The sequence below is a fragment of the Channa argus genome, unplaced genomic scaffold, assembly GCF_033026475.1.
Source record: "Channa argus isolate prfri unplaced genomic scaffold, Channa argus male v1.0 Contig023, whole genome shotgun sequence".
NCBI lineage: Eukaryota > Metazoa > Chordata > Actinopteri > Anabantiformes > Channidae > Channa > Channa argus.
The window spans coordinates 254,197-281,417 of record NW_027125242.1 but is presented as its reverse complement, the minus strand read 5'-3'; the positions used below and the strand labels follow the sequence as shown (position 1 = coordinate 281,417).

Genomic DNA, 27,221 nt, shown 5'->3' with positions numbered 1-27,221 from the left:
TTTGAGCAGCAATGACTTCATGACTTTCTTTATGAATAAAATTGTAGCTATTATAGAAAGAATTCACCAGATCCTCCCCCCAAATATTACAGATAGATCTTCATGTACAGCAGTGCTAGAGTCATCGATAAGTCCCCAATCCCTGTTAGACTGCTTTTTACCCATAGATCTCTCTGAGCTAACTTCAATTATTACCTCATCTAAACCAACAACCTGTCTGCTAGACCCTATTCCAACTAAGCTGCTCAAGGAAGCTTTACCCTCAATAGATACATTCATATTAGATATGGGCGACTGGGCGTGGGCGACTGTGGCGCAGGAAGGTAGAGCGGTTGTCCACCAATCTCACAGTTGTTGGTTCAATCCCCGGCTCCTCCGGTCACATGTCGAAGTGTCCTTGAGCAAGACACTGAACCCCAACTTAGTTGCTCCCGGTGAGTGTTGGCCAGCTGCATAGCAGCTACCCCATCGGTGCATGAATGTGTGTGTGACTGTGAGTGTGAATGGGTGAATAAGAAGCAGTGTAAAGCGCTTTGAGTGCCAATAGGTAGAAAAGCGCTAAATAAGTGCAGATCATTTACCATATCATCAATCTGTCTTTAGAAGCTGGCTATGTACGACAGGCCTATAAGGTAGCTGTAATTAAACCATTACTTAAAAAACCCTGTCTTGACTCAGGTGTTTTAGCCAATTACAGACCAATATCTAATTTCCCCTTTATTTCTAAAATAATTGAAAAAGTAGTTGCAAAACAATTATGTGATCACCTTCATAGGAATAATTTGTATGAAGACTTTCAGTCAGGATTTAGAGTTCATCATAGTACAGAAACAGCACTGGTAAAAGTCACCAACGATCTTCTCATGGCCTCAGATAATGGACTCATCTCTATACTTGTTCTGTTAGATCTTAGTGCTGCATTTGATACCATTGATCATAACATTTTATTACAGAGACTGGAACATGAAATTGGGATTAAATGAACTGCACTAGGTTGGTTTAAATCCTATCTGTCTGATAGATTTCAATTTGTTCATGTTAATGATGAATCCTCCATGCACACAAAGGTTAGCTATGGAGTTCCACAAGGCTCTGTGTTAGGACCAATACTTTTTACTTTATATATGTCTCCTTTAGGCAACATTATTAGAAAACACTCCATAAATTTCCACTGTTATGCTGATGATACCCAGCTATATTTATCTATGGAACCAGATGAAAATAATCAGTTAATAAAGCTAGAAACAAGACATAAAGGCCTGGATGTCCCACAATCTTCAGACAAAACTGAAGTCATAGTATTTGGGCCCAAAAATCTCAGAGATATGATGTCCAACCATATTGTTACTCTAAATGGCATAAGTCTGGTCTCCAGTACTACTGCAAGGAACCTTGGAGTTATTTTTGATCAGGATCTGTCCTTTAACTCACATATAAAACAAATCTCTAGAACAGCCTTCTTGCACCTACAGAACATTGCCAAAATTAGGAGCATCCTGTCTCAAAGTGATGCTGAAAAACTGGTCCATGCATTTGTTACTTCTAGGTTGGACTACTGTAATTCCTACTTTCAGGATGCCCCAGTAACTCCCTAAAGAGCCTGCAATTAATCCAAAATGCTGCAGCAAGAGTGCTGACTGGAACTAGAAAGAGAGATCATATTTCACCTTCACTAGCTTCTCTCCATTGGCTTCCCATTAAATTTAGAATAGAATTTAAAACCCTGCTTCTTACATATAAAGCTCTGAATGGTCAGGCTCCATCATATTTAGAAGACCTCATAGCACCATATCATCCCAGTAGACCACTTCGTTCTCAGAATGCAGGCCTACTTGTGGTTCCCAGAATTTCCAAAGGTAGAGCCTTTAGCTATCAAGCTCCTCTCTTGTGGAACCAGCTCCCAGTTCAGATTCGGGAAGCAGACACCCTCTCTACTTTTAAGTCTAGGCTTAAAACCTTCCTCTTTAATAAAGCATATAGTTAGTTATAGTTATGCTGCCATAGGCTTAGACTGCTGGGGGACCCACCCCCCAATGCACTGAGCTCCTTCCTCCTCTTGACCATCTCTCCTCTCCTCTCACCCCGCAATTTTCACCACTGTGTGTCATTAACTCTGTGTGTTCTCTCCCGTAGTTGTCTTTGTCCTCCTCTGTCCCCCTCTCTCTGTCCCTTTCTGCAGGTGTCCCCCGGCTTTTAAGCTGTGTGTCTTCCAGCGTGCAGCTACTGGTCCTACCAATCTGCCCGATGTTTTGTTGTTGCTTTTTGTTGCTTTGTTCTCTTCTCTCTCCCCTTTCCACTCACCCTAACAGGTCGAGGCAGATGGCCGTCCACCCTGAGCCTGGTTCTGCTGGAGGTTTCTTCCGTTAAAGGGAGTTTTTCCTCTCCACTGTTGCCTATGGCTTGCTCCAGGGGGAATTGTTGGGTTTTCTTTATACATCTTTATAATCTTGACTTTATTCTGTAAAGTGCCCTGAGATGACTTTGTTGTGAATTGGCGCTATATAAATAAAGTTGAATTGAATTGAATTGAAGTAGACGGTTCTTTGTCCCAGAGATAAATGTGCTTTGGTGCGAAAGGTACGCGAAACCCCAGAACAAAAGCAAAATAAGTTGTGAAGATGCTGATTGAAGCTGGTGTGAGTGTCATTATCAACAGTGAAACGAGTCCTGACATGGGCTGAAAGGCCACTCAACGAGGAAGAAGCCATTCCTCCAAAAGCAACATCAAAAAATCCTAAGCATACTGCGAACATAATTACAAAGTGGCTTAAGGACAACAAAGTAATTGTTTTGGAGTGGCTATCACAAAGCCCAGATCTTAATCCTATCGGAAATTTGTGGGCAGAGCTTAAAAGGCATGTGCAAGTAAAGCAGCCTATAACCCAAACTCAGTTACACCAATTCTGTCAAGGAACGGGCAAAGATTTCAGCAAACTATTGTGAGAAGCTTTTGGAAGCATACACAAAACGTTTTACCCAAGTCATACAGTTCAAAGGCAATGCTACTAAATACTATGGAAGTGTATGTAAACCTCTGACTTTGAAGAAAGTAATAAAAAATTATCTTACTCATTATTGTGGAATTTAGAAAATAGAAATAATTGTAATATTTCTAACTGACCTAAAAAAGGAAAAGTCTGATTTAATGTCAGAGTAAATAAAAAAGGTTGTATGTCCTAAACAGTGTATGTAAGCATCTGGTTTATACTGTATATTTAGGCATGAGCACAGAATAATGTTCAAATCAAATTTGAATGGTAAACTTTTCTTTCATCAAAGAAACACTCTTTGTAGAAATAACTGCCTGACATTGTACTGAGCAGTTTTTGGAGATTTTCATCATAGGTCATCTGCAGAACATCTTAAAGGTCTGCTGTGCTGATTGAGCAGATTGACCAGAGTTTATGCGGATTCACAAACTCTGTGGTTCAGCTTCTCCCGCACCAGCTAGATGGGATTTAGATCTGGTGATTGAGCTGACGAAGCCATCACCAAAAATGATACAGCAGCTACTTTCTTCTCCAAATAATTCTTACACAACCGGGAATTGTTGCGTTTGGGGTCATTTTTCAGCAAGACCTCTCAACAGTTTTAGGGACTTTCTTTACGGCTCTCACAATATTTCTGATCTTTGTCTCTAGAGGCCACTGTAGTACACAGGATTATTCACAGTATTTTGTTCTTATACAATATACCCAATAGACCACTGTGTCTGGTTATTTCTTTTTTATATTAATATTTGTTTTCCTTTGTTTGCCCATTAATAATGAAAGAACACTAATCCAGGTATGATGTGTGGCCATGTATGGGGTCAGTCTTTGTCAGTGACTACTGACAGAAAGAAAAATTTGGGCACTTTATAGGAAATTCAGAAAAGGGCACCTTATTTCTGACTTACACAGTAACTATAGAGGCATTCTATGGAACACCCAAGACAATCATTACAGATCATTTTGCCATGTCATGATCTGTTTTAACCTTTTTGTCTGTCTGTCTCACAGCAAGCAGAAAGAGTACATTGACCAACACTGGAAGGATGTGCGAGTTGGAGACTTTGTCCACCTCTCTTGTAATGAAATCATCCCCGCTGACATGCTGCTGCTATATTCCTCTGACCCCCGTGGGGTTTGTTACATTGAAACAGCAAACTTAGATGGAGAGACCAATTTGAAACAGAGACAGGTGGTCTCAGACCTCCCAGTGCAGGTAATACATCAATAGGTGTAAGATGTGTCTTTGCCCTAATTTGAGACCCTTAGATCAAATCTGCTTCTATTGTCTACGTCTGCTCAATGTATCCATCCAGTCTGTATGTACAGTCATGGTCAGAAATATTGGCACCTTTGCAATTCTTTCAGAAAATGCAACCCATCTCTCAGAAAATTGTTCCAATTGCTAATGTTTTGGTATTCACATGCTTTATTTTTGTTTTGTGCACTAAAACAACACAAAAAAACAGAGAAGAAAGTCAAACTTGATAAGAATTCATACGGAACTCAAAAATGGACAAAATTATTGGGACCTTGTCAAAATTGTAAGAAATAATTGCTTTTCAAGCATGTGATGCTCCTATAATTTGTATTTAGACACACATGTGGCAAGTAACAGGTTTGTGAAATATAGTAATCACACTTGCAACCAGTTAATATGGAAAGAAGTTGACTCAACCTTTGTGAAAGAAAAAAGTTTAAAGAGGTGTCTGTGGATTTTAAAGAAATAAACATGGACAATCTCAAGGCTACAAGTCTTCAGATATCTTAATGTTCATGTTTCCACTGTGCGCAATATCATCAAGAGGTTTACAGCCTATGGCACTGTAGCTACTGCCACTGTAGCTACTACACACACCGGAAGCAACTAAGTTGGGGTTCAGTGTCTTGCTCAAGAACACTTTGACATGTGACTGCAGGGGCTGGGGATTAAACCAACAACCCTGTAGTTGGTAGACAACTGCTCTACCTCCTAAGCCACAGTCGTCCCTAGGGTGAAGTGTCTGACAAAGCAAACAGTGTTTTAAATTTTAGATTACTTGAAGTTGGCATTTTTAACTTCTTGACAGCTTTGCACACTACTGGCAAAATGTTAACCAGGATAACCCCAGAAAGGGAAATGAAGAAATACCTCTGCTGCAGAGCTTACCAGCCTCAGAAATTGCTAACAGTAGAGCCAACATGAATGCTGGATTTTAAGTATCAGACCTATTTCAGTTTAACCGATTCAGAATAGGTTGTTTGTATCAGGCATTTGTGGTCAAACTGTTGCACAGAAATCACTTCTCAGGTAGACCAATAACAAGAAGAAAATAGATTTGGCCAAGAAAGACCAGAAATGGACATAAGACTAGTGGAATCAGTACTTTGGTTCCAATTTGGTATCCGCATAAGTAATTTACTTTGCAGCCCAGAGGTGTAATGGTATATTTCTAATTACACAATACCACAGCATCTTTCAATGACAGACTATCCCATCTCATTTGTTCTTTGTCAAAGGCTTTGTCTGTGTTTGTGTGTGTTTTCCAGGGACTCGATTTCACCCCTGAGAGCTACAACAGTCGGGTTGAGTGTGACAACCCCAACAATGACCTCAGGAGGTTTAGAGGCTACATGTGAGTTTGTTATTATCTTACACTGATTAAAGATACAAATCTATTTACTGTTTAGTTCCGATTTATTTTTTATTTGGAGGTTTAAGTAAACAGTGTTGCGTAACTTAACCAAACCATTAGTTTAAGTTACTATTTAAATAGTTTAATATTTTCTGTCCTTTGTGCTTTATGCCTTAGCACATTCATCCATCCATCTATTATATAGAAACACTTATCCTATTCAAGGTCACAGAGGGCTGGAGCCTATCCCAACCTGTCATTGGGCACAAGGCAGGGTACACTCTAAACAGGTCTCCAGTCTCTCTCAGGGAGTCACATTCAATTTGAAAAAAATAATTGATACTACATTAAATTGCCAAATTTCAGCTTTCATTTGAGTAGATTTTCCTCAACAAGCCATAACATAACCAGCACCATTTTTAATAATTTTGAAAGTTTTTTTTTTTTCAGTACTGCTATGTTACATGCACAGTTATTTTAATATTGATATAATTCAATCATAATTTAATCAAAAATAAATTTGACTAGTTGGCTTCCAAACAGTAAAGCAAATGTATACCTCTTAGTGCCTTAGCTCCAGCCTGTGTGTGTGTGTGTGTGTGTGTGTGTGTGTGTGTGTGTGTGTGTGTGTGTGTGTGTGTGCGTGCACATGTATTGTTCCACAGGGAGCACTCCACTGGGGTTCGTGTCGGCCTCCATAACAGCAACCTCCTGCTGAGGAGTTGCACCATCCGCAACACTGAGAGTGTGGTGGGCATTGTGGTCTATGCTGGTAAGAGCAAAGCATCACTTACGCCATTTGACTTGCAGTTAAACTGTTATTCTCACTGCAGTCTGAGCTTTTTGTTTGTGGAATCCAAGAACCCAAATTTAGATTTGTTTTGCATGCTAGAAATCCTACAGTTATCTTCTTACAATTTTAAACACTATATTGAAATTTTTAACTAAAATAATAGTTTGTACTAGAAGATCTCCAATAACCCACACCTCTGTATTTAAGCAGTCTGTGGGCCAATTACTGTATGTGTACAGAATGATATATTCAACTTAGGAACAAACTATGAAATTGATCAAAGTGAGGCTTCATGATGAGTTGTGTAAGCTCTGACTAAATTTTAGTGTGTAGTATAGCACACAAATTGGCCACAACAGTGATCAGCAAGGGAAAAATCTAATACTTGGCCATGATGGACAGAATACAAAAAAGTACATCACAGTTAATGTGTACAGGGCTGTATAGCTGCAATCTTACTCCTTTCGAATCGAGCATTTAAAAACACCATGTGCTATTAATGTTGTGGCTGGTTGGTGATTATGGTCTGTGGCCATTTGTTCTCCTCTTGCTGTTTTACTTAGGTCATGAGACTAAAGCCATGATGAACAACAGTGGGCCAAGGTATAAGCGCAGCCAGCTGGAGAAGCATTTAAACACAGACATTCTGTGGTGTGTGTTCCTGCTTATCGTCATGTGTCTGACTGCTGCTATAGGTGAGTATCAGCAAAGAGTGATGACATACAGCAGCATTATTAATGTTGTGTATCATAGACTTTGTATAATGATAAATTGTCTGTACTTATATAGCGCTTTTCTACCTATTGACACTGTGCTTTACACTGCTTCACCCGTTTGCACTCACAATCACACACACTCTCACACACCGATGGGGGAGCTGCGATGCAGCTGGCCAACGCTCACTGGGAGTAAATAAGTTGGGGTTCAGTGACTTGCTCAAGGACACTTCAACATGTGGCCCGAGGAGCCAGGGATCAAACCAATAACTATGAGATTGGTAGATGACCGCTCCAGTATACCCAAACATAAATAACGGCAACAATATTTGCTCAGGAACTAAGCAATTAAACCAAGTATAACTTTAATTTTTAGAGCGATTAACTGATTTAGTGTGTTTTAGGTCATGGCCTCTGGCTGAAGGACCTCAATGATCCAGTCTTTCAAATTGATGGGGTGAAGTCTCCTGCCCTGGCTGGATTCTATGTGTTCTGGACTATGATCATTGTGCTGCAGGTATAACTTGTGTATATATACAGAATAGGTGTTTTGTACTGTAGATGATTGAAGACTTCTGTATTCAATTATTCAATATTGGAGAGCTTGCAGAGTTTGGTAGCTTGTTCCACAATTGTGGGACAACTGAGCTGAAAAGCCATGCTTTGGAACTTTTTTTTGTGGGGTAGGAACCACCAGACACTGTGCGTGCCGTGGCCACCGTGCGGTGGGCAGGAGGGAATCCAACAGTGTTTTTGTAGGAGGGTGCTGTTGAGTTGACCTCATTGTAGGCAGGACTCAGAGCTTTGATTGCATGTCTGAGAGATAAAGGAGATGTGGTCGCTAAAGCTCAGTTGGTCAACAGTAAAGACAGTCACTAAAGATCCTAAGTTGATGCCTATGCTTTGCTGTATGGGAGGTTTGGCTAAGAATAGCTTACAAAAAAACCTTACAAATTCATTATGTATCCTGATGTAATGTACTATTAACAAATGTATGAGTTTGAAAGTTTAAAATGTGCCAAAATTACAAAGCAACAACAGACTACGTAGCTTTTTGTATTACAGTGATATGTGTGACACAAACTCTGAAAAGACACAAACTAGTGAAAAGAACATCTAGATATCATGACTTTTATAATTTTTTTGTCAAGAACTGTTCTTAATCCATTTTATATGCATTATAACTGCCTGTTAACTGTTTGTTGAATCCAAGTTAGTTCTTCTGCAGTTATAGAAGTTACTTATTATTTTATCATACAAAAAGTGTAATCAATTTCTATCCCACAGGTGCTGATCCCAATTTCTCTGTATGTGTCAATTGAGGTAGTGAAACTCTGTCAGATCTACTTTATCCAAAATGACTTAGCTCTGTACAATGAGTCACTGGACTCCAGGATCCAGTGCCGGGCCCTTAACATCACTGAGGACCTGGGTCAGATCCAGCACCTGTTCTCCGATAAGACAGGAACTCTAACAGAGAACAAAATGGTGTTCCGCCGCTGCAGTATCTATGGAGTTGAATATCCTCATGAGGAAAATGGTAAGAGCTGTTTCTGACAGCAAAAATGTTTTAACTTTCATTTGCGACTACAGAAATATATAAAATATTTTCATAGTGATGAGGAATGGCTTGATTAAAGCAGATGACCTGCAGGAACCATAGTTTTTTTAATAAAAATTTTAAATTAAGGTGTGTTTCTGGTGTGTTTCATGTTCCTTTACATGGAAATATGGTTGAAGGCCAGAAAGGAGTGCTGCACTGGGCTTTGTTGTTAGTGTGTGCTACCATTGGCACTGTCTTTCACTTGTAAAACGATGAACATCACCAGTGTCATATGAGCTGTTGCTATTTATTGTCATTTAAGTGTGAAGCCCTCAGAGGTTTGTTAAAAAACATTAGAAAAGAAACGCCATCATGAAGTCCAAAGAACACACCAGACAGGTCAGGGATAAAGTTGTGGAGGGGTTCAAAAGTTATAAAAAATATACAAACAAACCTACAAAGACATGGCCGTCCAACGACAGGCCGGGCAAGAAGAGTATTAATCAGAGAGGCAGCCAAAAGGCCTATGGTAACTGGAGGAGCACAGCTCAGGTTAGTTGTGCACAGAGTTTCAAGAAGAAAGCCATATGAAGTCCAGTTTGCAGCTTGCGACAAGCCATGTGGGGGACACAGCAAACAGGTGGAAGAAGGTGCTCTGGTCAGATGAGACATAACTTATCTTTTTGACCTAAATGAAAATCTTATGCACTGAACAAACCATCCCGATAGAGAAACATGTTGGGGGGATCCTTTTCTTCAGCAGGGACAAGGAAGCTTGTCAGAGTTGATGGAAAGATGGGTGGAGCCAAAATAATGGTAAATGGTCTGCACTTATATAGCAGTTTTCTACCTATTGGCACTCAAAGCACTGTTTACACTGTTTCTCACCCATTCTCACACACACTGATAGGGTAGCTGCTATACAGCTGGCCAATGCTCACTGGGACTAACCAAGTTGGGGTTCAGTGTTACTTTGTCACATGACCAGAGAAACTGGGAATCAAACCAACAACTGTGGGATTAATAGACAACTGCTCTACCTTCGTGTGCCACAGTCACCCCATAAAAAACCTGTTAGTCTTGCAAAAGACTTGAGACTGGGGAGGAGGTTCACCCTCCAGAAGACAACAGTTATATATATATATATATATATATATATATATATATATATATATATATATAACCAGAGCTACAATGGAATAGTTTAGATCAAAGCATAATCATGTGTTAGAATGACCCATTTAAGGTCCTGACCTAAATGCAAGTGAGAATCTGTGGCAAGACTTAAAAAGTGCTGTTCACAGATGCTCTCCATCCAATCCCACTGAGCTTGAGCTATTTTGCAAGGAAGAATGGGCAAAATTTCCCTCTCTAGATGTGCAAAGCTGGTAGAGACAAACCAAAAAAGGACTTGCAGCTGTAATTGCAGCAAAAAGTGGTTCTACACAGTATTGACTCAGGGAGCTAAATACAAATGCATGACACACGATTCAGAAAAGTTACCTTCCACTTCACATTGACGTACCACTTTGTGTTAGTCTGTCACATAAAATCCCAAAGAAATACATTTATATTTGTGGTTGTAATGTGACAAAATGTAAACTTGTTTGTGTTTGTATAACTTATATACACATATACATAAATATGTATGTATATTTATTGTTTTATTTATACATGAAAACAACTGTTAGCTCCACAGAGCACAAGCCTGCTACCAGGCAACAGAAATTCCCCAGAAGGAATTGGAGGAGAGGGTGCAAGGTTGGGAGTGAAGCATCGAGAAAAACGGGGATGTTTCTGCCTTCCATTCTGGGGAATGTAAGATTTGTCACATTAAAATTATTTATTTTGCAGTTCTGATGACGGGTGAGTGTACCAGGACTGCAGTGTGTCATGCTTTATGGAAACATGGCTAATTAATGTCATAGTAACAAAAGATGTGTTGAACTGGCACATACTGTACAGTGACAACAAGGTTGATTATTGAGTCTAACCTAATACATGTATTATAATAATAAAGGAAACAAAACCAGCAGCACACACTGGATGTCACCAGACTTCAATATGAATGTGTCGTAAATTCTCTGTGGTTGTGTTTTTCTGTGTGTCAGCTCAGAGGCTGGAGATATATGAAAGGGAGAAGAACAAGGCAGCCGGTCGCTCTGTGACTCTGAAGTCAGGCTGCAGTGGTAAATCTCTAAGCTGTCGCTCCCTCAGCTGCACCCGCAGCTCTGTGTCTCTGCACACACTCACTGCTGAGTCAGAAGAGGAGGAGGAAAAAATGTCCAACTACATCCAGTGCAGGACCAACGCCTTCGCCAGCCACATGGTCTGTTATAGATTCCTATACAATGTAGACACACATTTATTTATGTATTTGTTTATTAGCCTAATTCTAATAAGCTACATGGGTAATCAAAAATCTATTTTATCACAGATATAAAATTTGCTAATGAAGGACGTAAGACTAATCACACTCTTCATTTATCTGTGTGATCTATAATGCTGTTATTCTGACTGTCCATGGACTACACAATCTTCCAGATCAATCCCCGGTTTCTTTCAGCACTGTAGCCAGGCTGACTAAGAGCCATAGTTCTGTTGAGCCTAGTCCCTTAACTTTGAGAAGCAATGATTTTATGACTTTTCTTATAAATAAAATTGTAGCCATTAGAGAAAGAATTCACCAGATCCTCCCCCTAAATATTACAGATAAATCTTCATGTACAACAGTGCTAGAATCATCTATAAGGCCCCACTCCCTCTTAGACTGCTTTTTACCCATAGATCTCACTGAGCAAATTTCAAGAGAGGGAGGAAAACTCAAAGTAAATGTCATACAGTGGTGACAATAGATAAAGTTCCGTATGGATGTGCAGATGTATATCACTGGGATAACCCACTTCTGTACTGCAAAAGTTCACATGTACAGAGAAAATCAGGTTGCTAGAGTAAAATTATGCATCTAAACAATGAGTTTAAATTCACTATAGGAGCTAAAGTCAGATTTTTTTTTTTACCCCCCTAGTCCACCTAACCCCTTTAGTCTATTGGAAGGTGGGGGGTCATGCTCTAGCTGTGATGAGTGCGTCTGTTTCTTCAGGCAAAGGACATCATACCAGACCCTGAGCTTGTGAGGAAGTTAAATTGGCTTTTCTCTCCTGAGTTTTCTTTGAGTGCAAACTACTCTGGGACTCCATCCAACCTAGAGCTCACCTACATCACTGACTTCTTCCTATCTCTTGCCATCTGTAACAGTGTGGTAGTCTCCTCTCCCAGCCAATCGCTACATGTGGTAAGTTACAAAAGCAGATGATTTGATTTACCAATTTGAAAATATTTTCTCTCCATCCTGAAGCCTCGTATAAATTAAACATATGCTAGCATCATGCAACTGAACCCACCAAGCAGAAGACAAATTTTTTGCCAGTTTGGTTGTTGCTTGGTGGGTTCAGTTGCAAGTGTATGCTCATTTAGCTCTGCATTGTTTCAAGCTAATTGGCGTTTTCAATTGCAGATACAGCAAAGAGGAACACCTCTGAAATCCCTGGAGGAAATCAAGCTGATGTTCCAGCGCTTCAGCTTTTCTCCCTTCTTAGCCCGCTCCCCTCAGCAGGTCAAAGGCAGCCCATGCAGCCTCGCCAGCAGGGTCTTTACCAGGGGGAAGACCAGTTCCTCTACATTGTCTATACTCCCCAACAGCAACACAGATCTATCAGAACCTGGACAAGGAAGAAACTTGGGCATATCCAATCTCAAGCAAAAACTAGACTTATCTGGCAGAGGGGAAGGAGAAAATTCTGGATACCTGATGAACAGTGAGACAGAGGATGTCGTCAATGAAACAAAGACAAAATCTCACGAGGGCAGACAGGATTTGGAAGAAAGGGTCAGAGAAGTGGACACCAATAGTGACACTGATGATGAACTGCTGTATGAGGCAGAGAGTCCAGATGAGGCAGCTTTGGTCTATGCAGCACGGGCATATCGCTGTACCCTGAGGGGACGTTCTGCAGAGAGTCTGCTAGTAGATTTGCCAGGAATTGGTTCCCTGGCTGTCCAGCTGCTTCACATCCTTCCTTTTGACTCCAACAGGAAGAGGATGTCAGTAGTGGTCCGCCACCCGCTCACAGGCCAAGTGGTTGTTTACACCAAGGGAGCTGATTCTGTTGTCATGGACCTGGCTGAGGCACCTATAAGTAACTACGGTAGTAATATGAATATGACCATAAAATGTCACTTGACTAATATAAATACAAATAATTACAGAATTACCAGCAATCTTTGTTTGTGTTGTCATGTCTCTTAGGTTCTAGCACAGAGCAGGCTCAGGAGATCTCCAACTGCATCAAATCACAAACCCAAAAACATTTAGACAGCTATGCAAGAGAAGGCCTCCGCACACTCTGCATTGCTAAAAGGGTAATGCTTTATGTAAATATGTGTTTTTTTATGATGGATGTATTATCCTAAAGTCTTGTATCTCTAAACAAAAACAAATCAAATTAATGCAACTTAAGTTTTAAATATTTGACAACAGGTGCAGGTAAATGAGCTCCCCTAAATGCAAACTGGTAACATATAAAATCTGTTTAATTATTTTAGGTGCTTTGCATTTCTTGATAGAAGACAGTGGAGAGCAGATGAAATGGGTATATGACAGTGGCGTATAATATGCAAGGTGCAGTAAAAATTAGGCTACTATTGGCCTGTATAGTTAGTCTTTCTAGTTGTGCAAAAGAATGAAGGAAGAAACATAACATAATTAAAAATCCAGTGCCTCGTCACTTAGCTTTAAATGTGCAGCTTTTTTGCACTATGATGTGTCTGACTTAATCTGTGACTATTGCATACCGTAACCTGACTTTATATTTCCAACACAACTTGGTGATAGCCGTGACAGACAGCAAGTTTTCCTTCCTAAAGTAAGATTGAGGTCAGGTTAGGTTAAGCATTATAATCTGGTTGGAGGTGGGCTTATATCAGTGGAACTGGATACCACATTAAAACATCAATATCTGTTTGTTCCTATGAAAATTGCTCAGTGGCATATACATCAACAAAATAATCCCCAGTCTTTCAGATCTGTTTTTTAAAATTATTTGGATTATCCTCACACATAGTTGGTGACCTTCAGTTGCATGTCTAGGCTTCCTGCAAACACCCTACAGCTCCTCTAGACATAGGACATGATCTGGATTTGGATAATAGGCCAGTTTTGCTAGCTGTTAGAACTTTGTGCTTCTCATGCACGATAAGTTGTTGATCAAACAGAAAGGGGTAAAAATGAGAGAGAAACCTAAAAAAAAAAATATGTTGTTGTTTGAAATGTTTCCTGCTTGCCAGTTAGGTAGAGAGACAACTACTGCATTCATAAATGCAGTTGCATTTGTTACTGTCAGCATTTTAAAGGCATGTGCTACTAAGTAATAGTGTTCTGTTTTGGGTGCAGGTTCTGGAGGAGGAGGAATATGATGAGTGGCTCAAGAGACAGCTGCTGGCTGAGAGCAGCATAGAGAATAGAGAGGAGCTGTTGATGGAGTCAGCTCAGAGACTGGAGACCAACCTCACTCTGCTGGGTAGGACAGCCACTCCCTGCTGCTAAAGTATCAAGCCCTCCTATATTAGAGCAGGAAGCAGTAAAACTTTCAGTGTGTTGTCTCTGTTCGTTTAGGTGCCACAGGGATTGTAGACAGACTACAGGAGGAGGTCCCAGAGACCATTGAAGCTCTTCAGAGAGCTGGAATCAAAGTCTGGGTCCTCACTGGAGACAAACAGGAAACAGCAATCAACATCGCCTGTTCTTGTAAACTACTCTGTTCCAATGACCAACTTCTGACAGCAAACTGCAGAAGCAAGGTTCAGTGACTGACAAATAAGTTGTTAGTTTTAAAGAATGAGATGTTTGTACAAATCTGCTGTTTTGTTCCTGCATTCTCCTACAGCCTGTCTTCTTGGGTCTTGTTGAATCAAGCTTAATGTCATCTGCTGACCTTTTGTAGCTAAACAAACTAGAGCTGAACAATAGATTATAGCTCAAGGGCACATTTAAATTATAGTGTAGCAGTGAAGAATAGATAGAAAAGCACTATACAAGTGCAGAGTATTTACCATTTAGCTTGTTTCATTTGGATGTAAAATGTAGCCTACATTCATTTTGAATACTTTAAATTAAAAATCATGTTGCATTGTGATTAAAGTCAACAGCTGAAGGGTGGCGTGAAAGCATGAAGTTTTGATGTTGCTGAAAATAAAATCAAAACCAAATAAAACCCAGTCAGGTGATGCTTTTTCTTACATGTACAGCTTGCATGTAATGCATATAAACCACAATAGAAAATGCCATTAATTTATGAAATATTGTATATGTAACTTTGGACACTGATGTTGGTGTTAAACAATTATCAAATAGAAAGAAGAAACAACTTTTGTGAATATGCTTTAAAATAAATGACCTACATGACAATAATGAATTTCTTCTCCACCAGGACACATGTGCAGCTTTATTGGAGGAGCTCAAACAGGAAGTACAGCGTGGGGAAAACAGTCGGACTAACACACCTGCAATATGGAATCCTGGGGAATCATCCTCAGGCAGTGTGACAAGCTTCATTTTGGTTATAGATGGACGGACGCTGGACTGGGCCCTGCAGGATGATTTGAAGACTGAATTCTTGGAGCTGAGTTGTAGATGCAAGGCAGTCATCTGCTGCAGGTCCACTCCACTGCAGAAGAGCCAGGTGGTCGAGCTGATTCGGGACCAGCTAGGCACCATCACCATGGCTGTGGGTAGGGACACAGTAGCAGATACATTGTTGGAGGCATACTATCAGCATTAACATTTCTCAGCTTAAGCTACAGAGACTGTCCCAACTGGCTTGATTTGGTAGCTGGCAGTTCTATCAAAGAGACCAACACTGGCCCATTAATCAAAGCACTAGCCACTACATTGCAACCCCTTTACAACAAACAAATGGTCTCAGTGTGAGAAAAATGTAACTTCTGTGTCCACCCCTTAGCTGAAAAATAACCTTATTCATAACAAATCAATAAACTAAGATTTGTCCATGCATGTACACCACAATAGAGAATGCAATCAATTTATGAAATATTCTATATGTAACAGTATAATAATAATTATAATAAACACATTACTTTAACCCCTTATCCTGTTAGGGGTCACAGGTCAACAGGGCTGATACCATTCAGTCACATTTACACCTATGCTAAAATTACTGTCACCAATTAAACTAACTGCAAGACTTTGGACTGTAGGAAGAAACTGAACTACCCACAGGGTAGTGAGGGTTCTCTCTCACAGGGAGAACATAAATCTTACATTAATAGTTATAAATGTAGTTAATAAATGTTTTCCCTGGCCTTTTAAAAATCATTAATAAAAACTATAATTATTATTATCTTACAATGTTCCTTTAATTCAGTTATTTACCAAAAATGCCAGTGTTTCTAAAATAAAGTAAAAAAACAAATATTTAAAATTACTTTTTCAAATCCGCAGTAAAACCTGCTTTGTTATTTAAATATTTAACTAGTTTTCAATAATACCAAACAAACGTCTAATACAGTATTGCTTCCTGCATAAAATCTGATAGATAATACTTGTTTGTAGCCACAATCTTTATAAATAAATACTTTTCTTCATCTAAAGAGCTAAAGGTAACAATACAACATACTAAACACATACAGGGTAACTGACAGACTAGGACAGCTATTCAAACAACGGGGTGCACACATACAAGACTAACACAAGGTAGGGTACACCCAGGGACCAGACTGGACCTAAACTAATTCTAATACACAGGTAGACGATAACTTAACAGGGACTAATGAATTAAACAGAAATAGTCAGATGGGAATAAAACTAAACTAGAGGCAGTGGGAAATTAACAGCAGTAACTAATACAGGGAACAGGGGAGGATAAACTAATGCAAAATGTAACAAAGGACCAAACCATATAACAAGAAATAACCAAACCTCATAACAAGGAATACAAAATCACATAAGGAGAGACCAAACCATAGACCAAAAACCTTGACAGTCCAGGCAGGATACAAACTACTGACAAATGCAGACAGAGTACTAACACACGCTTACACATACTACAAACTGGCAGAGAACACTGGGGAGAGCACGGCATAAAAGGACAGAGGAACAGGTGAAAAAAATCAGGACAAAGCGAGGAAGGTAAAGACAGCAAACAGACTCACAGGAGGATCAATAAAATAAAAGCCAAAACGGGAAATGAAGCTAGATAACTTAAACACTGGGACAGGACAGTGACATATATGAGTTATTTTGGTCTCTATTATGTTAGATTCATAAATTCTTATTATTGAACTTTTTATTAATTACATACCTCCTGGAAGACAATATATTTACATATTTTTTGGTTGTCGTTTTAGGTGATGGAGCCAATGATGTGAGCATGATTCAGACAGCTGATGTAGGTGTTGGGATCTCTGGTCAGGAGGGTATGCAGGTGATGACCACTACATTCATCCTTATACACCTACCAACCACAATCACACATGATGGTCTGAATGACATGTGCTTTTGCTGGCACATGTCTTAATGAGCCAGAAAAGTTAGTCAAACAGTCGCAAAGCAAGGACTCATGTAAATAAAATAAATGGTAAATACTCGCTTATATAGCGCTTTTATCCAAAGCACTTTACAATGTTGATTCCCATTCACCCATTCACACACACACTCACACGACGATGGGAGAGGCTGCCATGCAAGGTGCTCACCTGACCCACCAGGAGCAACTTGGGATTCAGTGTGTTGCCCAAGAACACTTCGACATGTAGCTGGGAGCGGGGATCGAAACACTGACTCGGTGGTCCATGGTCGACTGCCTTACCAACTGAGCTACAGCCGTCTCATGTCTGTTTTGGGGGCTACACCTTCTTTATGTCAACTCTCTACTCTGCTCTTACGACAGCTTGGACCAGTTGGTCCAAGATAAGCTTGCTTATCTTGTATTTCTAAGCATTTCCATTTTTGGTGATATTTTTGCCACTGTCATTTCTCAGGCTGTGATGTCCAGTGACTTTGCCATCTCCAGGTTTAAACACCTCAGCAAGCTGTTGCTGGTTCATGGCCACTGGTGCCATTCTCGTCTTGCAAATATGGTCCTCTACTTCTTCTACAAAAATATGGTGAGAGTTCTTTACCAGCTCTGTAAAAATGTAATAAATAAATTATCTGTTTAAGTTGGTAGTTCTGGTGCTCACGCTGCAGGGACATCACAAGTAGCAAACTTTTCTATTATCTTTGCTCATCTTTGTAACACTGTGATGCCCTGCATGGAGTGCATGTTGCAAAGGTGGGTGTTGAGGCTTAACCAGGTGCAAGGCTTATGAGGCAGTGCAAGTGAGTTATCTTGACTGCCCAGATGGCATTTTATCCAGCAGAACCCACCTCACTCCTGATCACATATCTTCCTTGTTTGACTCTAACCTGATTTATAATACAACAATTTAACAAACCAAAACGCTGCTGTGCCATGGATTCACCTGTGTCCCTATTGTGGCCAATCTGTACATGGAAGAAGTAGAGTCCAAACCCTATGCTCCCATTAAAATACGGGAGATTGAAGCTTTTAAAGAACAGTCAGTGCTGACCATAACATCAAATTTACATAGAAAGATGTTAGAGGAAACAGGCCTCCTACAATTGTGCAGTAAACATTAAATAGGAAAATAATTTAACAATTTATACTGTTTATCATTTAGAGTGTTCAAATATTTTACTTATATATAAACAGCAATAGAGGAATAAAGCTGATGAGCCATACAATGAAGTTTTGGGAAAGAGTAGTTGAAGCCAGGTTAAGGGCAGAGGTGAACAATTGTGAGCAGCAATATGGTTTCATGCCTAGAAAGAGAACAACAGATGCAGTATTTGCTTTGAGGATGCTGATGGAGAAGTACAGAGAATGTCATATGAAGTTGCATTGTCTTTTTGTAGATTTAGAGAAAGCGTATGACAGGGTGCAGAGAGAGGAGCTGTGGTATTGTATGAGGACGTCTGGAGTGGCAGAATGTTGAGGCAAAATTTGACAATTACTGGTGACACACAACTCGAGTGTGATCAGTAAAGACCCTTCCACATCCAGGATGTCTTTAAGGGTTTTATTTTTTTATTTTTAGTTTCAAGCCTCCATCCAGTTCTAGGGACTTAACATGTCAAACATGAATTTATATCCTTCTGTTGCTGGGCAGAATACTCTTTACCCCCCCAGGCCGCTCCCTCCTGTTTTCCCTTTTATGGTAACTTTTCCAACGTATGTTAAGCAAATAGGAATCTGGTGTAACTTGGAGATATCTCCATGTGGGCAGTCTGCCATATAGCTGACCTACAGACACTTATCAGAAGAAAAACATGTATATAAAACCAAGTGTCACAACATCCCAATAAAACATCCTGTACAATGAGTACATATTATCATTACAACTAGACAAACATGATCATTAAAATTATTCATACTTGATTTTCCATCACACAGAGATGTATGTTAGAGTGATGCAGGACATGTATGAGAGCTGTAAGACCGTGGTGAGATGTGCTGAAGGTGTGGCAGAGAAGTTCAAGGTGGAAGAGGGTGTGCATCAAGGATCGGCTCTGAGCCCCTTCTTGTTTGCTCTGGTGATGGAAATGCTAACAGATAAGATTAGACAGGAATCTCCATGGACTATGATATTTGATGAAACTAGATGACATTGTTATCTGTAGTCAGCAGGGAGCAATTGGAGATAAAATCTAGAGAGGTGGGGATCTCTTTTGGAAAATGGAGGAATAAAGGTTAGCCACAACAAGACAGAATCCATGTGTGTGAATAAGAAACACTCATTCACACGCATACAGGGAGCAGAAGTAAAGAAGGTGCAGGAGTTTAAGTACTTGGAGTCAGCGGTTCAGAGCAACGGAGAGTTTGGAAGAAAGGTGAAGGTCCATGCAAGAAGGTCAAAATGGGAAAAGTGTGTTGTGTGATAAGAGTATCAGTGAGAATCAAAGGAAAGGTGTTCAAGATGGTGGTGAGACCACCGATGTTGTATGGCATAGAGACAGTGGCACTGAAGAATAGACTAAAGGAAGAGAGAGGACAGAGGGACAGCTCATGTTAGATGTGTTGGAGATAAAGTCAGAGAGGCCAGATTCAGGTAGTTTGGACATGTTCAGAGGAGAAACTGTGGATATATAGGGAGAGGGATGCTAAGGTTGGAGCTGCCAGGCAGGAGGTCTAGAGGAAGAACAAAGAGGACATTTATGGATGGAGTGAGAGAGGACATGAAGTTAGTTGGTGTAAGAGAAGAGGATGCAGAGGACAGAGTTAGATTGCGGCACATGATTCCCTGAAATGGAAGAGCCAAGAGCAAAAGAAGAGTCACAGAGATCCTGCTGTTTTGGAATTGTGGAATTAATTTGTTGTGGTTTATTCACTAAGAAAATAAAGCAAAGGTAGTGCTTCTTAGTGTATTAAATATCTGTCAATTCTTTGTGGTCAGGTTCCAATTTTGTGTTTTCGAAAGTAACCATAGCTTTGTTTATGCAAGAGACACTACACTACAGGTGGTGTTTCATTTAATTGTTACATTTTAAAATGTAAAGTAAACATTTATGACAAGAGATAATTACGAGGTAAGTGACTAAACAGTTTTTTAAGGTAATAACAGCACGAAGAAGCATGTTTCCATTTGTAGACACGTTGTGATTTTGTATCCCCAGGTGAGTGACTCTGTATTTATCCGTCACCACACCTTCTTAACCTAAATAACAGGCTTGCTTGCTTTTGCCCACAGTTTTTGCACCTAAGATTGTTCAAGTATTTTGACCACAGGAATTTTTTTCAATAGCTGGTCTAGTTTCTAGCAACTTTGTGTTACCTGACAAAAGGACTACAAAATGCAATTAAGAAAACTATGTTAGGTCAATCCTCACTCAGTGTGTCTGTCTCCTGTATCCACAGATGTATGTGAACCTGCTATTCTGGTATCAGTTTTTTTGTGGTTTTTCTGGAAGTGTCATGACCAACTCTTGGGTGCTCATTTTCTTCAACCTACTCTTCACCTCTGTCCCTCCTCTCATCTATGGAGTCCTGGATCAATTCATGTCTGCAGATACTCTGATGTGGCTGCCTGAGCTCTACCAGGTTGCACAGACCTCCAAGGTGAATGCACATGCATAGATTCCTCACACCATTCATATTATTGGCTTCTGTGAAACAACCAGCTAACTCTCACTGGTCCCTACAATGGGTATGTATGAGGATTTAGGTTTTATTTCAGTACTCTTATATTGGGTTGCAGTACATTGTGCTATACCAGACTACCAGCCTTTTAACTTTAGCACCTGCTGTAGTAGATTTTTTTCTAACTGCTGCATAGTCTACTAATGTAAATTAAAATGTTATTAGAAAATGGTCAGACAGAAGACATACTGTTAAATTATCAGTTTCAATTCCATACGTAAGGACAAGGTCTAACGTGTGATTAAAACAGTGAGTGGGTTTATTTACAGTTTGGGAAAAAACAATTGAATCTAATAATGAATTAAACGCAGTGTTGAGGCAGTTACTGTCAGCATCTACATGAATGTTAAAGTCACCCACTATAATGACTTTATCTATACTAAGCACTAAATTTAGAGAGAAAATCTGATAATTCAGTCAAAAATGCAATAACAAAAAGAAGCGTTTTTGGGTGTTAAAGGTTAATCATCACAGTTGAGCAGTGACTTTGAGCAGTTTTATAGAAATTAAATGTGTCTTCGGTACTCTGATTGCTTGTTGGAACTGTTTTTTAGAAGGACTAACAGTTGGATCCTGTTTTTCTGCAGGTCTATGGTCCCTACATGTTCTGGATCACATTCCTGGATGCATTTTACCAAAGCCTCATCTGCTTCTTTGTGCCTTACTTTGTAAGTGCATTGTAATAAGTCATTCAGTGCTATCGTATTATTGTGTGACTGTTTTCATTCCATTGCTAAATTTTAAATGTATGGTGACTAGTAACACCTGCCTTTCCAAATCTGTCTATGTTCTACTTCTGTTGTACCCATGTGGGTGATACTGGTAAATACAATAGCTTTGATCTTGATGACTCTTAAGCTTATTGGCATTTAATATCACTCTGTAACAGTGTGAGGCCGCCGGTACCATCTAACCGTAAGACTGTTTTTCTCAGGCATTAGCAGGATCAGATGTTGGGGAGTTGTCGTTTGGTTCTCCGATCAATGCCTCAGCACTTATCATCATCCTGCTGCACCAGGTCCTCGAGAGTCACACTCTGGTGAGATGCCCAGCTACACTAAAACACACATTTCTTTTTAAATAGGAATTTCTTACAATGACCTGGATGTTGTGAGCTGTATGTTAACGTAGAATGCTAAACATCTGGAGCACGTAGTCTGACAGCTAAGGTTGTTCGGTATAATCTTCTGTGTCATTCTGCAGACATATATTCATGTGATGGTGCTGGTGTTGAGTGGTGCTTTCTACTTTGGCTTCGTGCTGCTCTTCAGTGTGATCTGTGTGACCTGCAGCCCCCCCACTAATCCTGTTGGAGTGGAAACACTACAAATGTCCAAGCCTCTTTTTTACATCATATGTGCTCTGACTACTGTAACAGCTCTATTACCCAGGTATATACTAACCTTTAAACACAATAGGAAATACACTTGCAACACTGTATATGAACAAACTCTACTTGGGGCCTGTTTAGTGAAGCTCTCTTAGGTGTGAACAAGTCATCAAGACTCCTATAATCATTTTAAAAACTCAATCTTTTTGCAGCTGAGAACAATTGCAGCCGAGCTTTCACCAATATGTGGAAGACACAGCTAAAGTATACTTTTGCATCCTGTGATATCCCTATTTCAGTGTGTGCTGATCAGGTGTTTCTTCAACTTTCAAATTGTCCGTCAGAACCAGATGGTGAAAAAGTGAAGATTGGTGATGGTAGTAGTGGACCTACAAATGTTTTGGAAAATAAATGAAAAAAACCTTGTTGTTACTCAATGAGTTCACTCACTTTTTTGCACACTCTGAGCAAGTTTTTATAAGGAACCATTTTCTTGACTTTCCACAGAATTGATTAGACTTTAGAGTTTGATTAGACTTTTTTTTTACTGTTTTTTTGTTTTTTGGCTGAGTTTCCCAGTTTTTCCCATCACCAGCAGGAAGTCGTTGCACAACATTCATGTTATAATTTACGTAATTTATGTCCTGTGTGTTCTCCTATACAGGCTGTTTTTAAGAGCTCTGCATAACACTTTACAACCCTCTGCTGTTCTGAAGTCAGCTGAGATGGACAAAGTGGGTGCAGAGATGTATCGCAGAAGAATGCAGCTCTGGAACCTGAAGCTACCAGTATGCACTGACAATGCCAGCCTGGAACCCGGCATGGCTTCAGTGGTGTCCTGACGACATATGCACACTCCCAGGCCATAGGCTGCTGGCAGACCCAACACACTCATGCTGAGTGGAGGATCTGGCCAGGAAAAGAAAAACTTGAGCTTTCCTAAAAGACTGTTAAAGCTGACATACAAGTGCATGCCACTTACAGAAAAGGATTTTCTAGCACATTAAGAAGTTCTCTATGGATAGTCCCTTTCTCCACTACTCCATTCTTTATTGGTTAGACTACACTATTGGTTGGACTAATGTGCTAAATAAACGTTTATTTAGACATTTTCTGCTTAGTGATTGAATCAGAAAAGTGTTCTGTACTTTATCTTTAAGTTTATCAATAAGTTTTTTTGAAAAACAAGATTTCAAACAAGAACATAATGGAACATATTTATCCAATATTTTAATATTTTACAATTATAAATATCAACGATCAGTTGATACTGCAGGTTAAGTAAGCATGTTTGCTTTCTTATGACTTAGTTTACAGCTACCGCTTGTGGCCTTTCTCTGTAGCTGGAGTTGCTAAATTGTCATGAAAATTGTGGGTTTTCTGAAGCATTGTAGAGGAGCAGGCAGGATAAGAAAGCAATTTCATTATGATTTACAGAGCCCATAGAATTATCAGTAGCACTGCTTTGTGTGATTTACAGGATCTTTACTCATTAACTGCAGTATGCTTAGGTAATAATCATGTTTGAAGAATTTAACACTGAGGTTTAAACTTTAATTTGCACTGACTGATGATAAAGAAACCCAAAGGTATGTTCACAGTGGATAGAATGTGTTAGATGAATGAGCTGTTGATGGTGTGAGGAATTTTACAGAGACACTGTCATGACCCTGTTTATGTTTACCTGCTCAGGTGCTCTCTGCAGCAGTGACCTCTGGAGGTCGAACTGACTTAATATTGGACCAGTCTCATTATTTGTCTGATATTCTTGTGTTAAAATAATCAACATTGTCCAAACTTAAACCCACCGTCTCATTAGCAAAAGTTGCAGCTTGTACAGTATAATGACAATAGTCATTATAGAACAAAGAATGAACCTGAGCTGTGTATGAGGTTAGACTGTGGTAAACTAATCTGCACCAACAAGGATAGAGTTTATTTTTAATCACTGCTGCATGTGATCCAAACAAACCATGTTTTTCTCTTTAACCAATAAATCCAGCATCAGCACTAACTAAACATGATAAGCTGCTGTTTTTCCTCATACAGATGCTGATTGTTAAATTGGATCTTTGTCATATAGTAACTACTATTATATTTAACCGGCACATTGAACTTGACTGACATCTTCATATCAGTCTGGATATGCTCCAAACAAGTATAGTCCTGTGGTAAATGTGTGGAATGTCCCAGAATCTTTCTTGCATTAGCAAGATGCTGTGTATGTGGACATCCCAATCAGACTGTCAGCATGTTGAGTAGGAGTTTAGGGAGAGTAAAGCATGTAAGTCAAGTCATTTTTTTTGAAGCCCTCAAAGCCTTAATTCACTGAAATACAGGACGATTGAACTGAATGAGGCAATGAATTGGATCGACTTTAATGTAGGCTAATAACCTTTTTTTTTGGAATAAGCCTGGATCTGCGCTGAGACCAATAGTTGTAAAAAAAATTCTTAGTAGGACCAGTAGCTGCACACTGGAAAATACACAGCTCCAAAGCCAGGGACACCTGCAGAAAGGGACAGAAAGAGGGAGACAGAGGGAGAAAGATGACCACGGGAGAAAGAAGAGAGGAGGGGTGAGGAGAGAGGGCAAAGGGAAGCAATGTAGCTCAGTGCATCGGGGGGTGGGTCCACCAGCAGTCTAAACCTAAAGCTGCTTGATTACAGCCAATTAAAAGCTTTATCAAAGAGGAAGGTTTTAAGCCTAGTCTTAAAAATAAAGAGGGTGTCTACTTCCCAAATCTGAATTTAGCTGTTTCCACAGGAGAGGAGACTGAATGTCTTCAAACAACTTATCCCTGTACAGGTGGTTGCATATTTAGTAAACGGTCTGCACTTATATAGCGCTTTTCTACATATTGGCACTCAAGGTGGTTTACACTGCTTCTTATTTACCCATTCACACTCATACTCAGAGGTATGCAGCTGCCCAACACTCACCAGGAGTAACTAAGTTGGGGTTCAGTGTTTTACTCAAGGACACCTGACGTGACCTGAGGAGCCGGGGATCAAACCAACAACTGTGGACAACCGCTCTACCTTACTGTGCCACAGTTGCAGGAAGTTGTAGTAGCAACTACTTTTCCAAGAATTTTAGATATAAAGAGGAGATTTGATATTTGTGTGTAATTAGCTAAAATACCTGTCAGGACAAGATTTTTTGAGTAGCAGTTTGATTACAGCTACCTTATACAGCAGTCACTCCAGGAATTAGCTACTGTATTTTTACTACTGAATTCTTTTTTGTCATGAAATCAGGCTAGTTAGTCTGCAACAGTGAAAAAAACGTCTCTGAAATCCTTGTCACCTGATATGGGCTACTCATACATGATCAAATATAAAACAAACGTTTCGAAGCAGTTCAGATTTTGAGATACATTGAGTGAACAGATAGTAGTCAATAAGGTCAACTATTACCGTTAAAAGACCAGTTGACCAGAACATATCACAACTGTGTTTTTATGTATTATTATGTTCATACAGACAATTTGGCAATTTTAGCTTTCATAGTTTTATTGCTGTTATGGTTATATTTGAAAACCATAAATAACACCATCTTAGATTTGTTATTAAATTAAGATTAAATCTTTAAAAAACCAACCAACAAACTACCTAACAGCCCATTCCCCTCCCCATCAGTGCAGTGCTGGTCCAAGCCCGGTAGAAATTGGGGAGGGTTGCGTCAGGAAGGGCATGCGGCGTAAAAACTGTGCCAAATCAACATGCCGACAATGATCGACTGTGGCGACCCTGAACTTACGTGATAAGCCGAAAGGACAAAAAATAAAATAAAAAAATTCAGCCTGACAGTTATCAAAGCATGCAGAGTCCTAGGTCAGTCCTGAGCTAATTTTCTGTAAGGTGTTAATGTATTGGCAAAACTAGATTTGTTATTATATCTTCTGCATGTGTTTGTGTCAGTGTCTAAGATGGTGTCTTAAGTGTCTAAAATAGACAGTTTATCAGTGATTTTATATCATATTGTGTTGCTCAAAAATAGGTGCTCCCTCCACAAAACAGGCTGTATATTCATTCTGAGAAGTTAGGAAAGCAGGACAACTGATTTCGTGAATGTCACTATACAACACCAAGCAGGGATGAAAAGATAAACTAAGTAATGATTGGAACACAAAGGTTCAGCCAGGATCTCCGCTAATGGGCTGGGCTCTGAGATGAGGAAAGCAAAATGGATGAAGGGGCAGTTATTAAAAAGCATAAGGAAGGCAGAAGGTAAACTGGCCAGTGGGTGAACAGAGATCTATAGGTAACAAGAGGAAAACTGCAAAAAGTAGAATCTGAAACAAAACAGTCAAAGCTATCATTGCTAACTCCAAACAATTAAAACACTACTTCTTAATCCCATATTAACTCTGTGATGCACACCATGGCCTGTATTCATTTTCTAATCTAATATGACATTATTAATAGATACGCCAATGAGCCGCAACTTTAACACTTGATAATGTCATGGACACCCTGAACAGTCTGCAGCTACACAGCCCCTTACACAGCAAAGTGTAATATGCTGTGTACAGGGATGGTAGAAGTAAAAGAACACAAACAATACTCAAGTAAAAGTGCAAATACTGGCCTAAAAATGGTAAAAGTGCTACTTTAAATCTTTAAGCAGATTATCAAAATTTTACTTTAACTACAAATGTAAACGTACACCACTAAGAAAACAATGTATTTTAAACAAAACTATCTGTAGTAATTATCGCAAAATAGGTGCAGCAATTATGGAATAGTGACACAATTTTCTATGTAAAAATACAATGTCAAAACGTGTTTGCGATGTCAAGAAAACAAATTCAATGAGGAATTAACAAACTACTGGGTCATGAGATACAGCGTATGAAGAAAAACATTGGCTCAGGACTATCAGGGGATATTTCACCGCATGGAGATTCAGTTATTTCATAAATATGTATGTAATAGGAAATATCTAAGGTTGCAA

General features: G+C 39.5%; 1 protein-coding gene across 6 annotated transcripts in view; it reads left to right on the top strand.

Moving 5' to 3' along the window:
- atp10d (ATPase phospholipid transporting 10D) overlaps positions 1 to 23,369 on the top strand; it is a 40,047-nt gene extending 16,678 nt beyond the window's left edge. For 3 of the 6 annotated variants that reach the window (XM_067495498.1, XM_067495496.1, XM_067495500.1), the window contains 20 exons: positions 4,002 to 4,206; positions 5,520 to 5,605; positions 6,271 to 6,377; positions 6,962 to 7,093; positions 7,519 to 7,631; positions 8,402 to 8,654; positions 10,769 to 10,986; positions 11,761 to 11,952; positions 12,175 to 12,865; positions 12,967 to 13,079; positions 14,110 to 14,236; positions 14,332 to 14,516; positions 15,146 to 15,446; positions 17,082 to 17,158; positions 17,715 to 17,840; positions 20,651 to 20,851; positions 21,520 to 21,600; positions 21,867 to 21,971; positions 22,136 to 22,323; positions 22,927 to 23,369. In XM_067495498.1, coding sequence (XP_067351599.1) covers positions 4,002 to 4,206; positions 5,520 to 5,605; positions 6,271 to 6,377; positions 6,962 to 7,093; positions 7,519 to 7,631; positions 8,402 to 8,654; positions 10,769 to 10,986; positions 11,761 to 11,952; positions 12,175 to 12,865; positions 12,967 to 13,079; positions 14,110 to 14,236; positions 14,332 to 14,516; positions 15,146 to 15,446; positions 17,082 to 17,158; positions 17,715 to 17,840; positions 20,651 to 20,851; positions 21,520 to 21,600; positions 21,867 to 21,971; positions 22,136 to 22,323; positions 22,927 to 23,104 — 3,679 coding nt within the window. In that variant the 3' untranslated portion in view covers positions 23,105 to 23,369. Of the gene's footprint in view, positions 1 to 4,001; positions 4,207 to 5,519; positions 5,606 to 6,270; positions 6,378 to 6,961; positions 7,094 to 7,518; positions 7,632 to 8,401; positions 8,655 to 10,768; positions 10,987 to 11,760; positions 11,953 to 12,174; positions 12,866 to 12,966; positions 13,080 to 14,109; positions 14,237 to 14,331; positions 14,517 to 15,145; positions 15,447 to 17,081; positions 17,159 to 17,714; positions 17,841 to 20,650; positions 20,940 to 21,519; positions 21,601 to 21,866; positions 21,972 to 22,135; positions 22,324 to 22,926 lie in introns of those variants that run through there. The other 3 variants (XM_067495497.1, XM_067495499.1, XR_010913554.1) reach the window with 3 other exon arrangements.
- Positions 23,370 to 27,221: the final 3,852 nt, after the last annotated feature.